Source organism: Stigmatopora argus, chromosome 9, assembly GCF_051989625.1.
Source record: "Stigmatopora argus isolate UIUO_Sarg chromosome 9, RoL_Sarg_1.0, whole genome shotgun sequence".
NCBI lineage: Eukaryota > Metazoa > Chordata > Actinopteri > Syngnathiformes > Syngnathidae > Stigmatopora > Stigmatopora argus.
Window position 1 is genome coordinate 16,804,865 of NC_135395.1, and position 14,222 is coordinate 16,819,086.

The 14,222-nt window shown below is 39.5% G+C and overlaps 1 protein-coding gene across 1 annotated transcript; it reads left to right on the plus strand.

Annotated features, from left to right (window-relative positions):
* On the plus strand, positions 1-12,020 carry LOC144082661 (matrix-remodeling-associated protein 5-like). Its single transcript, XM_077609945.1, has 17 exons — positions 1-17; positions 147-270; positions 535-674; positions 2,503-2,632; positions 2,709-2,947; positions 3,232-3,383; positions 3,774-6,578; positions 6,712-6,944; positions 7,028-7,301; positions 7,375-7,518; positions 7,709-8,227; positions 8,327-8,498; positions 9,165-9,422; positions 9,521-9,647; positions 9,748-9,828; positions 9,956-11,102; positions 11,183-12,020. Exons 1-17 carry the CDS (start codon positions 1-3, stop codon positions 11,734-11,736), a joined length of 7,116 nt encoding a protein of 2,371 aa, XP_077466071.1. The 3' UTR covers positions 11,737-12,020.
* Positions 12,021-14,222: the final 2,202 nt, after the last annotated feature.

Below are 14,222 nucleotides of genomic sequence, written 5' to 3' on the forward strand. Positions count from 1 at the left end.
ATGACATGCACAGGACTGTACAGTGTAAATATGTGCAATATTAAAACTGAATATGACAAGTTTGCATGGTGTATAAAAATGTACTACTACACCCATTTAAATGCAGTGCTAATCTATACATGCAATTTATTTTTCACTTGGTGCAGATCTATTAATGGCTTGAGTCTCCTCGGTGATCCAGTCATGGCATTGTGGTGGTGCACTAAAATCCTCTGCAGGTCGGCAGCTGTGTGCGTTTCCCTTCTCCTCTCATTGCTTCTATGTCTAATGGTAAATATCTTTTATTTTTAGGACATGAACTGGGTTATTAGCGAGGTTCTACTTGCTTATTTTTTTTAAAAATTGGATATACCATTGGTCACTCTGTCTGATATTCATAGATTAGTCATGCAACATCCTCGGTGATTGTTGAGTAGGTAGTGGACTTTCTGTGATTAATGTTTTCATGAATGGATCATTTGAGACTCATGTTCTATTACCCAACTTTCCCTCTGAGCTAAATTGGACCATATGGGTTCTCGTTCTCCCCAATAGCCGAGCTTTCCTGTACAAGCTGAACCTCCGTGTCCACGGAGTTGTAGCTGTCCAAGTGTTAAAGATGTTCATTGTACATTCAGACATCTGACGGCCATACCAAAAACCATTCCTAAGAACACAGAGCGGCTCAACTTGGGGTAAGACTTGGCCACATTTTAAAATTGCATTTCTGGAAAATGTATCGTGTTAACTCAAGTTTGGGTAAACCTTGACATGCAGCTACAGGAAATGCTTTGGAATCTGTCATGGATTGGATGATTTCATATATAATGCAGACCTCTTTTAGTGTTTGTGTAAAATGTAAAATATAGAATAATGTAGATTCTGGTGGATTGCCATTTGTCTATCTTCGTTAAAACTGTTGATATTTTTTCTAAATATCAAAGCAGTCAACAGGAAGATAGCAAACACACAACTCATTGTGCATTTAATATGACTTCTGTTTGAAACAAGCTAAAGTTTTAGTACCAGCATGTGCTTCCAAGCTGACCTGGGGAGAGCTCTTAATCACTTCCATGTGGGCCTTGGCATAGTGATTGAAGCTTTCAGCCCAGTGGTCTTACACAGTCAGTAGATAAATAACCCGGCCATTGTTTTGGTTAGATTGAATGTGGATTTGTTTCATCAATTTGACGGGCTCCAGCAAAGGTGGCGCCACAGTTTTTATTTTATTTTTTATTTTTATAACAGTAGTAAGTTAATAAATTATTTTGCACACTGACCTCATTTGAGAGGAAAGTCTAATGTGACAATTCTGGCCCTGGCCTTTTAATTTAATATAGCTTTATCTCAAAGCAGAATGCCCAGAGTAATGTGAACAATTGTGAGAGATGTGTTTTTTCGTGTTAGTTTGTCAAGCAAATGGGAGTTTTAGGCCAATTTTGGTAATTTTGTCGACAGGGTCAAGCATGTGCTTTGGAAAGAGGGCAGGATACGTTGGTAATACTGAAGGTTTAAACGTCACTGACTCCTTCTGACCATTTGACCACTTACTTTCCCTTTTGAACACTATGTAAGAAGACAGTGGTTTACTCAGTGGACGGTTGACATGAGGCACTTTTGGTGTGAGGATATACTGTTTGAATTTGGCGAGGATCCCAGCTGACTCCTGGCCAGAGGCAGGGAACACCCGGAATCGGTGGTCAGCCAATCGCAGGGCACGGGGAGACGGACAACTATGCACACTCACACCCATACCTAGGGGCAATTTAGAGTGTCCAATCAGCCGACCATGCCTGTTTTGAGGAAACCGGAGTACCCGGAGGAAACCCACGCCATAGCTGTAAGGCCGACTCGCTAACCACTCGCGTCACCACAATGTGTTTGGGTTTGGCCCCCGCATCATTTTGTGTGGCCCGGGAAAGTAAATCATGAGTGCCGACTTTCTGTTTTAGGATCAAATTAAAATGAAGAGTATAGATGTATATTAAATTTTCAGATTTTCCCCCTTTTAAATCAATAATTGTCATTTTTTAATCTTTTTTTCTGTTTTTAGTTCAAAAATCATTTGGTAAAATCTAAAAATATATTTTAAAAAGCTATAATAAACATTGTTTTAGATCTAGTAGATAATAATACTAGATGTGAAACTGTGAATTGTGGAAGGCCACACTGTAGCTGCCGAAATGAATTCTCACTTTTTTGATGAATATTGTCTGTGACTCAAGCATGGAATCTGAATGAATCCTGCAAAGATATGCTTATTGTAATGTGCTGAAAGCTGAGGAATACATGGCAGGTTTTTCAATAGCCCTTTGTGTTTTAATTGCTGGTATGCCAATGCTCTATTCAAAAAGGCCCTGCTGCTTCACATTATGTTACTAACACCACTAGCACAGGGCACAACAATCCTAAACCATTGCCAACTGTAGGAATGCCTCTAGGAATGCCTAATAGCCACAAACCACTGAAATAAATAATAATGTAGTTACATTATTTCAAATGTTTTATTTCTTTCACTTACAGATACAATAGTCTGACTGAGATGGAGGCATCAGATTTCAAGTCTCTACGGCAACTTGAAATGCTTTTGATACATGGTAATGACATAAGTGTAGTCCACGCACGAGCATTTTACGGATTGCGGTCACTCCAGGTAATGTGTCTGAGTGTATCACACCTTTACCCATGTTATATTTTACATAATATGGATTTTGCATTTAAAATTTCAGATATTGAAACTGAGTTACAACAAGCTACCACTAGTGAAACCTGGTCTGTTTGATGGTTTAGTTGGTTTGGTTCGTCTTCACCTGGACCACAACCTCATCAGTTTCATCGAGCCATACTCATTTTCGGGTTTGACTTCTCTTAAACTACTCCAACTGGAAGGGAATCTTCTTAAAGAGATCCATCCCCATGCGTTCATTACACTGTCACTACTAGGGAACTTTTGGACCTCTGGACTTAAGTAAGTCAACAAAAATGCACTTTAACTTGGATTTTGATTTTTGGTGTTGTTTCATTTAGCATTAAGATTAAGTAAAGAAAATACCAGGAAACAAAAAGCTTTAAAAAATATTAACAGATCCTTCTTTTATGGTGTGTAGTAACAGTGGTAAGTCATGTCAGAATGAAATTAGATAAAATTAGCTTCTTAAAATAATGAGCCCAACTTTTCAGAAAGCTTGTTTTACACCATTAGTTCAACTTTTCAATCTAGAAACCTGGTTGATTTAATTTTTTTTGTCTCAGACATTTACACCTTTCAGACAATTTGCTGGAACAGCTCCCTGCCACTGTACTGAGCACATCTCCCAAACTGGAAATTCTCACTCTTCATGGTAACCCCTGGACCTGTGATTGTCAACTTCACTGGCTGCTTCAGTGGAGCGCTGCACATGAAGGTTTGACGTAAAAATATAAATCACAATTCTCATCAAAATGAAATTTCCCCATCTTCAACTAACTCATTGCAAATTTGACTCTCCGGTATTCGTACACAAAACATGCAATTACTATAAGGAAACAGGAGTGGGTGGGGGATGTTGAAGCTGGGCCTTTCACGAGGAATTTATTCACCATTATCAGGTTGCAGTTTAAAAAAATAATAATATTCAAAAGTACAATGTTTGGTATTACAGAGAGATTTTTCCTAGGCGAAAAAGTAACAAAAAGTAGTTAAAACTTCCAATACATACTTTTCAATGGCAAATCCATGAATGCTCCTTTCCTATCATCCTTTTTCTTTTCCACAGCTTGAAAAAAAAGTTTAATCTCTCCTCCTCTTTTCCCAGGAGTAATAAAATGTAAAAAGGAACGTGAGACAAGCACAATAGAAATTTGTCCTCAGTGTTTTTCTCCTCAACCCCTGAATGGAACGTCAGTGTTTACATTAAGTGAAAATCAACTTACCTGTGAAAGACCAGTTCTTCGATCTTCTCTCAAATTGTGGGACAACCCAATTTGGGCTGACTCTGACACAGAACCAGATCTCCCATATACCCGGGACTTTGAAAAGCCCTTGGGCCATCTAAGCTTTGTTCTCTCAGATAGCCATGGAAATAAAGCTCATGTGGACTGTGAAATGCGCCACCCAGGAGACAGTTCAGATATAAACTGGACAATTAATCCACGGTCAGCTCAAGGGCTGTCTGTCAATGTGTCATTGGCAACCATCCTAGAGTGTGAGATTGATAGGGAAAAATTACAAAATCTTTGGCAATTGGTCGCATATTACTATGAAAGTCCCGCTATTTTGGAAAGAGGTCAACAAAGACTCAACACCAGTAGAGAAACCTATCAATATGCCCAAGTTGCTAATGAAAATTCACCATATTTCACAGACTTAAAGGGTTATTTGGTGGCAGAACCAGCATGGCTACTTCAACACAGAGTCACTTTAAAACTTAATAGACAGCAAACAACAACCAAAAAACTGGTTTTGGATTTTACAACCATAATTACCAGGACAATCAACAGCCTTAGACGGCAACAGGAGGACAATGACCTAACTTCCTCCTGGGCAATGATTCAACGTGGGACTGCAGGGCGGGTCAAGGCTGTTCTTGAAGGGTCAAAAGTTAATTTACAATGTAGTGTTGTCACTTCACAGAAGGAGGTGAAAGTGGAGTGGATGCTTCCGGATTTGTCCATTGTGGACAGTTTGACTGATCAACTCAAAATTGATGACACGGGAAATCTTGTGATCATGAATGCATCTCAGTCTGACTCTGGCCTTTATCACTGTATGATCAAAACAAAGGCAGGTGTAGATTTGATGTCTTTGAGGCTTACTGTTAAAGAACGATTGCCAAGCCCTACCACTTTTAATGGCCAGAAAATTATTGTTGAAAAAGGAGGGTCAATTTCCCTCCCATGTGAAGTCACATCAGCGCAACCTAGTCAAACAATATGGTACATGCCCTCAAATAAAGTACTTCTCCCGACACAAAAGACGAGAAAGGCATTCGTAATGGAGAATGGTACTTTGGTGGTGAGGAAGTTGATGGAAGAAGATTCAGGAGAATACAGCTGCTTGGCTTCAAATCTCTATGGAGTTGACATGCTGTCACACATGGTGGAAGTAACAGGGGAAGAGGAGTCTTATAACTCGGAAGAAAAGACAGAATCAAAGCAGACTATCTTAAACCCTGATATGGAAGAGGGTTCCGCAGGAGATTATCAAGAAACTATTCGCTCTTTTGCAACACACGTTCCTACATTGGGAAACCAGCAAAGGAATCCTGATTCATTTTCAAACAAAGACCCAAAGAGACATTTTAAACGAAAACCCACCATTATTGCGAAGACATTGGATCCAAATTACTGGGCAGAAGTGTTGGCTAAAGCCAATGCTAAATTACCCATTGCACAAGACCCAGACTTGTCATTACTAGATTCTACCACCATAAGTGCTCTAGACAGTTTGGTCAACCCCACAACTACAATTTCTTCAAATGCCAACAATTTCCCCAGTCCAACTATTTCCAATAACAAGATTGAATCAAGAACAAAAGATTCACAACCCGAAACTTCACAGGCACAAATCATCCGAAGTACAGAGTCATCCCTTCTTCATAATAGTGTGATAACAGAAAAACACAACAGAGTAACTTCAGTTGTCAGAACCCCATCTGAAAAAACGGAAACTCTGCAATTCGGTTCAGGCAACAGGAAATTTATCCCTGGTCGCTCAAATAGAAGAAGGCCACCTTTCAGACGAAGAAAGCCACCCACAAGAAAAATTATTCCTGACATTAAATCATTCCTCAATTCCTCAATAGCGCTGAAATCTAGTGCTCCCACATCAATGTCAATTATTACTACCACCACCACCACCTCTAGTTGGACAAGTTCTGAACAAATTACTGTGACTCCTTACTATCAGACAGAGAAAGGTGGCGTTAATGAAGATAGTGGAAGCTTGGAGAAGAGAAAGGAATCCAACTCTGAAATTCACAATACAGTACAGGATCTTGAAAGTATTCATAGAAATTCTCAATCAGAGAGAGACAAAGAAATACAATTTAAAAATTCTTCTGATACACAGGAGAATGAAATGGAAAAAAATGTGAAAACAATAGTAATTGGAAAAGAAACTCAAACAAGGAACACAGAACTAGAGATAGTGAGTGAATCAGCTAAAAATGAGTTGGTTACACAGAGCTATGAAGATCTGTTGGACAAAATAATTTCAACATCCCAAACACCAAAAACAAACACTTTACCTTTATTAGAGCAAATTTCACCAACCCAAGCAAAAGTTGAACCTCCCAAAGTATTCAACGCTACAAATACAAGTAAAGAAAATTCGGCAAAGGATAACATTCACAAGGAAAATAAAAAGGCGAAAAAGGCAAGAGAAATGCCTGAAAACCCCTATGTTCCCAATGTCTCCATTCCCCCCTGGCTACAACAGCACCAAAATTCTGCTCAGTTGCCACAAACACATACAGATAGAAATCTAGAGAAGCTGGGAGATATGGATATCAGAAACCCACCACATCCTGCCCGTATTGCCCCAACTTCCCACTGGCCTTCCACTCGTCATCATTACACTCAGTGGCCTGGGCAACGGTCATTTCCTCGTCCCAAGCAAGGTAAGTACGCTACTGGAAATGAGTTTTTAATTGATAATACTTAAATTCATAACAACTAAATAGCTAATTCTGTGTTTGCTTGTTGCTGCCTGAATTATGTTTCTGATACCTACAAGGTTTGCTTTTCTTCCAGGTGCCGTGCTACGCATTTTTCCCACACATGAAACCAGACTTTTCCCTCATGGACATGTTCAAATCCCAGTAGCCACCAACAGACCAGAGATCACAGATAAAACATTAAAAATCACAACCAGCACCATCGAACCAACACTAACCCATTATTCCCATCAAAATAATTCTTTGAATGTCAGGACTACAGTCAGAGATCAACTGTTGTTCACAAAGCTGAGGAACAGATATAGACAGGTACATTGGTGGTCGTTTGGCGATGTGAAAAATCAGTGTCTATTTTTACTATTTACTAATTGCCAATGTGCATTTTTTTCAAGGCATATATTGACCGTCTATCCCAGCTTGGAAAGATAGTAACACCCAAACCTCGCATTAACTACTATAATCCGCCAAATACGATTCAACCCAGTCCGATCTCTTTTGCAAGACCTTCAATCCTCAGACCACCAGTACCTACATACTCATCTGCCCTGCGACCTAAAAACCTTGATAAATCAACAACATCCTCTTCCTTTGATTTTAATATTACTCCTCACGCTCACCATTCTACGACGCCAGGATTACAGCAGGAAATTCAATTGCCTGTTGGAGGTATGTGTTTTTAACCTATAAACTTTTTATTGAAAAATCTGTTGAGCAGTTTAACTCAAGGTAATGCTATTAGGAGCTGGTAATAGAAGGACCAAACCTCGAATCACTACACCGAACAAAGCCAGCGTGTCGGTCCTGGCAGAGGGTGATGTTGTTCTTCATTGTGAAGCAATAGGAATTCCCGAACCAAGCATCTCATGGACAAAGGTATCCACAGGTAAAATGCGGAAGTGATAAAGCACTGAGTCTGGTGACATGAAGTGAAGCCATTTGTTATCTTTGAAATTTGAGATTGTTGACTTTTCTATTTGATATGTTTGTTTTACTGTATAGAAAAATGAACATTGGATTTTTCTTCATGCACTTGACTCATTTTCTTACTTATTGGGCCGGAATTTCCTTTTCAGGTGCCACCATTCCAGCCAACAACAAGCATGGTTCCCGCTTTGAAGTCTTGAAAAATGGAACTTTTGTAATCAAAACAGTTCAACTGCAGGATAGAGGACAGTATCTCTGCACTGCCCATAATAAATTTGGATCCGATCGTATGGTTATTACCTTAGCGGTCCAAACTGAGGCGCCCAAGATCCAACCTCCCAGATCGACAGAGATAGCTAACTATTTTGGCAAAAGTGTGAGCCTTGACTGCCTTGCCTCCGGGAAACCCCGAGCGCACATTTCTTGGATTCTACCGGATGGAACGTTTGTCCGAGAAATTGGGACCATTCACACTCCCATCTCTAAAATGTCACTCCTTGAGAATGGGACACTGCAAATGCATTCAACCAATTTCTCAAGTAAAGGAGACTACAAATGCATTGCAAGTAATGCAGCAGGTGCTGATACAGTCACCTATCATCTTCATGTTGCAGCTTTACCTCCAAGTATAGGTGAAGCCACAAGTGACACTTTGATCATTCCAACAGGTATTGCACACACAGCAAATGTCCATAAAGTTGTAAGAAATGTAGCCTAATGAAAATACTTTCAATGTAATTTGTTAACTAGTAATTACATCTACCCAGGAAGGAACGTATATGTCCATTGTTCCATGAGAGGTGAACCTTTGCCTACTTTGAAGTGGACATTGCCATCAGGGATCCATGTTAGGCCATCACAGTTTCTGGGACATAAGCTCTTTGTCTTTCCCAATGGGACGCTGTATTTCAAGAACATCTCACCAGCTGATGCGGGGAGGTATAGAATTATCCAATAATTAGGGAATAACATGAAAAGCATATTCTCTAGAGCACATGTGTCAAAGTGGCGGCCCGGGGGCCAAATCTGGCCCGCCACATCATTTTGTGTGGCCCGGGAAAGTAAATCATGAGTGCCGACTTTCTGTTTTAGGATCAAATTAAAATGAAGAGTATAGATGTATATTAAATTTCCTGATTTTCCCCCTTTTAAATCAATAATTGTAATTTTTTAATATTTTTTTCTGTGTTTTTAATTAAAAAATCATTTTTTTAAATCTAAAAATATATTTAAAAAAGCTAAAATAAACATTGTTTTAGATCTATAAAAAACTGAATATTCAGGGATTTTAATCCAGTTCTTTTAATCCATTTATAAAAAGTCTATCTAAATTTATCTAAAATGGTCTGGCCCACATGAAATCGAGTTGACGTTAACGCGGCCCGCGAAACCAACCCAAGTCTGACACTCCTGCTCTGGAGTCTTTTGGAAAGTTCGCGATATTATAAATTATTTCATTGAAAAAGTGGTCAAATTGAGATTTTTAGATATGCTATAGGTTCTGTCTTCACTGTTTTAACTGTTCTAAAACAAATGTTTGCTACTGAAAATAGTCTTGGTACTCGTTTAAGACAGAAATTCTGATTTCCATTGATCCCCACTCAGGTACGAGTGTTCAGCCACAAACACGGTGGGCATTGCAAAAAGAACAGTCCGTCTTGAAGTGCGGGCAGATTCTTCTTCAAACACCCGCAATCCTTCTCTACCTTTCTCTCCAAGTCGCCATGCATTACCATCCCGCCAGCATTCAGTCTCTGCCTTGTATGGTTCTGCTGTCTACTTACACTGTCCAGAGTCAATTGGCTCATCAAGGGGGACCATCTGGCAACTGCCATCTAAAATCATCATGGAATATAACTACAGGTTATGGATACTGAATGGGAAACTTGATTAAAAAACATTATATTTAGTATCACTATGTGAAAATATTAAGATAATCCCCTCTTTTCATCTATCCCCAGTCCAGAGAGACCCATTAAAGTTTTCCGGAATGGGACTTTGAGGATACTTCAGTTAACGGAGCTGGATGGAGGAAATTATTTGTGTTTCTTTCAGCGACCCAATGGAGAGGAAATGGAGGTCTTTCGGGTATAAATGTTAAAAGCTCTATTTAGCGAGGCCTATACCATATGAAGAAAAATGTAGGTGATCCCACTCATTAATTCATTCCATATTTCTTCTGTACTAGGTGGATGTCCTGATGACCCCGCCTAGAATCGAACATGTGAGGACAGTACAACCAAGAGTCAATTTTGGAGAAATTGTGCAGGTACTGTAATATGTACAGAAATGAATTGGCAACATAAGAACCTTAACAACTTAAATAAAGTTTTTGTGAGTGTCAGTATATCAATTTTGGTGCAGTTACTGCAATTTGTGTTTTATATCTTTCTTAGGTTGACTGTGTTGCAACAGGCCTCCCAGATCCAGAAGTCTCCTGGAGTCTACCAGATGGAACGCTAATCAACAATGCGCTTCAGTCGGATGACAATGGCTATCGCAATCGCCGCTATGTTATTTTTGGCAATGGAACATTACTTCTCCAGCAGATGGACAAACAAGATGAGGGTGACTATACTTGTTATGCCAAGAATAAACTTGGTAAAGATGAGAGAAAGGTTAGTGTCAAGGTTGGCCCGAACGCACCAAGGATTAGTTTCAAATCTCCATCCCAAGTTACGGTGAAATATGGAGAAATAGCTCAACTGAGCTGTCAAGCCATCGGTGAACCTACACCACAAATATTTTGGATCTCACCACGAAATGAAATCATTCCCACATTATCGGACAAATTTGAGATAGTGGGAAATGGTATGTTAGTGGTGAAAAAAGTAACACTTACTGATGAAGGGACATATGCCTGTGTGGCACGAAACTCTGTTGGTGATGACATTAAAAACATGATTCTTGTGGTTGAATCAAAGGAACCATTTATCAATGGTAACAGAGGAAAGAGTTTCAAAAAGGTTGTAGGTATTTCTTATCAAACTGTACTACTAGATTGTGAGGCCGAGGGGAAACCTGAGCCACAGATTTGGTGGGTTACCCCTTACGGCCACTCACTCCAACTCTCCTATCTAAGTGGCCGTTTCCAAGTACATCGGAATGGGAGTTTGGAAGTCAGAGGTGTGAGGAAAACAGATGAAGGGAAGTACACGTGTCTGGCCAAAAACCAACTTGGAGAAGCATCCCTTTTGGTTGAATTAGATGTGGCGCCCATAGCAGAAAAGCCAAGCTTTGCTGTTCCTAACATAGAACTTTTATCGATAAAACATAATGGTGGAGATCTGTATCTTCAGTGCTCTGCCCGTGGAAAACCAAAGCCAGAGTATGTGTGGGTTTTACCCAATGGGACAATGCTTATGCCTGGTGTTAGACTACAACGCTTCACCCATCATCGGGAAAACGGAACTTTGTGGATCTCTCAGCTTTCTGCGAGCGATAAAGGAGTCTACAGTTGTCTAGCAAAGAATGTGGCGGGGCAAGCCGAGAAGCGTTATGCATTGGAAGCGGGACGGAAACCAGTTATCAGAGGACCAACTGGTAAAGTATAGCTTTTACTTTTTATTACATATTTTGGGACAAAATCTTTTTTACAATACTCTTATGTTTTGGATTTTCAGGTGGAATAAAGATCACATATGGCCAAACTCTCAATTTACATTGTATCACGGATGGCTGGCCACAGGCAACGATCGCTTGGACTCTACCCAATGGCTTTACTTTGGATAAACCTCAGTCTATTGGCCGAGTTACATTTCATGCCAACGGGACCCTCCAGATGAGACAGATCGCTACTTTTGACAAAGGAACATACACCTGCAAAGCTTCCAACTCTTTTGGCACATCAACGTTATCATACCCTATCACAGTAATGGTCTATCCACCACGCATCACTAGTATGCTGCCCTCCATCACCAGAGTAAACCGTGGAACACCTGTTAAGTTAAATTGTGTCGCCACAGGTGTACCCAAGCCGGAAATCTCCTGGACTTTACCGGGTCGTACAACGCTGATTCCACATAACCGCTACATAGTTCAAGGAGGGATTCACATGACAGAAGAGGGTAGCCTGGTAATACAGAATCCAGTGCTCATGAACTCTGGTATTTACAAATGCAACGCTAAAAATGCTCTTGGAACAGATTTTAAATCTACATACGTACAAGTGATTTAAGGGCCATTTCTTCTATGAGGGGACCTGAGCAATATCTTAGTTCTCACTTGGAGTTGTATATAAGTTTTCTTTGCAATAAAATAATACTTTTGAGTGAGGAGGGGAGTGAGGTAACAATGGACAAGTCTTGTCATTACAGGAACCTATCTGATTAAACACATTCAAGAAAATATTGAGCTGAGAGATTGAACATCAAAAACTCATAAATGTCACACAACCCCCTAAAAACGTGAATGTTCTTTAAAAAAAAACTAGGACACTTGTATTTTATTTCAAAACAACAACTTCACATCAACACAGATATAGTATGGGTATGTACGTATGTGCTATTAAATATTCTGTCTAGCAGTACAGAATTGTCAATAAAACAAAATAGAAATAATGAAGCATCATTATTTGTTTGTGGATTTGTGTATAAATTGCTGTTTTTTTGTGAATAGTTGTGGGAACCAGGTTCTTATTCAGCTTTGGGAAAATGGAAGGTATTAACAGAGTTCAATGTTGATTTAATGAAAATTATTTTTAATGTACATGTTACATTCATCTTTTTTTAGTTTAGCAAAAATGACATGATGGTTTAGACTGTAATATCCCTCAAATGCTATAGAATGTCTGTGAAACGACAGTGGAGAAAGCATCCACATTTAGGTAGTTCTCTATTACAAATGAAAGAATTCCTGAATCATCCAATCAAATTTTAATGACATTTGTGCCTCAGATATTAATTTGTATATTTCAACATCATTTTTTTTTGCAAATCTGCTATTGGATGAAAGTACATGCTAAAACCTGCTGCCTTTGCAATGAGTGGTCTGTAATGGTCTGTGGTAACTTCTCCTTTAGCACCACTTAGAGGTCTGTGTGTGTTTCAAATCAAATATGTTATAGGCCTACACATTTGATTTTTTGATATTTTGACTCAAATTGACTTTGTGTTTATTAATATTCATATTAAGATTCGTGCTAGTTACTTAATTTAATGCTAAAATATGCACTTTTCATACCATATTTCTCATCTCATCTTATTTTCGGAACCGCTTTATCCTCATTAGGGTGGCAGGGGGTGCTGGAGCCTATCCCAGCTGACTCTGGGCAAAAGGTGGGGGACACCCTGAATCGGTGGCCAGCCAATCGCAGGGCACGGGGAGACGGACAACCATGCACACTCACACCCATACCTAGGGGCAATTTAGAGTGTTCAATCAGCCTACCATGCATGTTTTTGGAATGTGGGAGGAAACCGGAGTACCCGAAGGAAACCCACGCAGGCCCAGGGAGTACATGCAAACTCCACACAGCTGGACATGACCTGGATTTAAACCCAGGACCCCAGACCTGTGAGGCGGACGCGCAAACCACTCGCTCCACCGGGCCACCCTCATACCATATATGGAGTATTTAAGTACATGTGCAGAAATGAAAGCCCTTTCAACACGATCATATATTTTCACTATTCCACTTGTAGGTTTCACAGTGAATAAATGATATGAGATACATTTCACATACCATTGAGGCCAGTATTATTGTGTTTACACATTTGGCCAATGTGTTTTCAACACAAGAGCCAAATAAATCAAAGTGATGTGTTGTACCCAGATGTGTAGTCAGTTTTACTGTTAGTTTCCTTCAGAATATGAATGTCTCCCTCTGTCTAAGTCCCAGACAAATAAGTCTTTGACCAAGGAAGAAGGGAGCTTTTGTCAGAAGCAAATGTTAGGACTGTTCTTCACATCTTGTGTGTGTTTGCTGTGCTTGTGTGTTACGGAGAGATTATGTTTGCTGCTTCGAAAAAGAGAGAGTTTGAGCCAAAGTGATTGTGTCTGTCTGAGGGATCGTTCACAAATGGCACATGTGTTTGTGCGCTGGTGCATATCACAAAAACAGTGTCACGTCGATAATAAGGAGGGACAGCGTTTGCCAACGTGTTTGGGATTATTTCCTAGTGTGTGTCAGGATGGAAGTAAAGCGGCTTACATATCTAGCAACGATTTTTCACGCCTAAATTTTTGTAAATGCTGAGTGACACCGATTTAATTTCTTTTGTTCATTCAGCTTTCACTTTCAAGATTTGTTCTACATGTTTTTAGCTCTAAAACCACACAACTTGTGCAACCAAGTATACCTATTACTTACATTTTAATATTACAAATCATTTATTCTGAAACTAAATAGGAAATGTACAAAGAATTTGAATATATTGAATGCATACTTGCACAGTGTAGTAGTTTTTTTAACTGAATTTTCTAAAAGGGGAGTGCACAGAATTAGAAACCACTTTGTTTTAATCAGGGCTGGAATCTGACAGCACAGCAATCCTGTGCATTGAGGCCATGTTACTTCATGGAATGTGATGATATGCAACTAATCAGATCACGACTAGTTGGAGAACTCCTGTTGCACACTCAAACTCTTGTTTTAAGTGTTATATCCACCAATAATTCAATGGAATTGTGGATGAACACATTGAAGTATTTCACATCAAGATA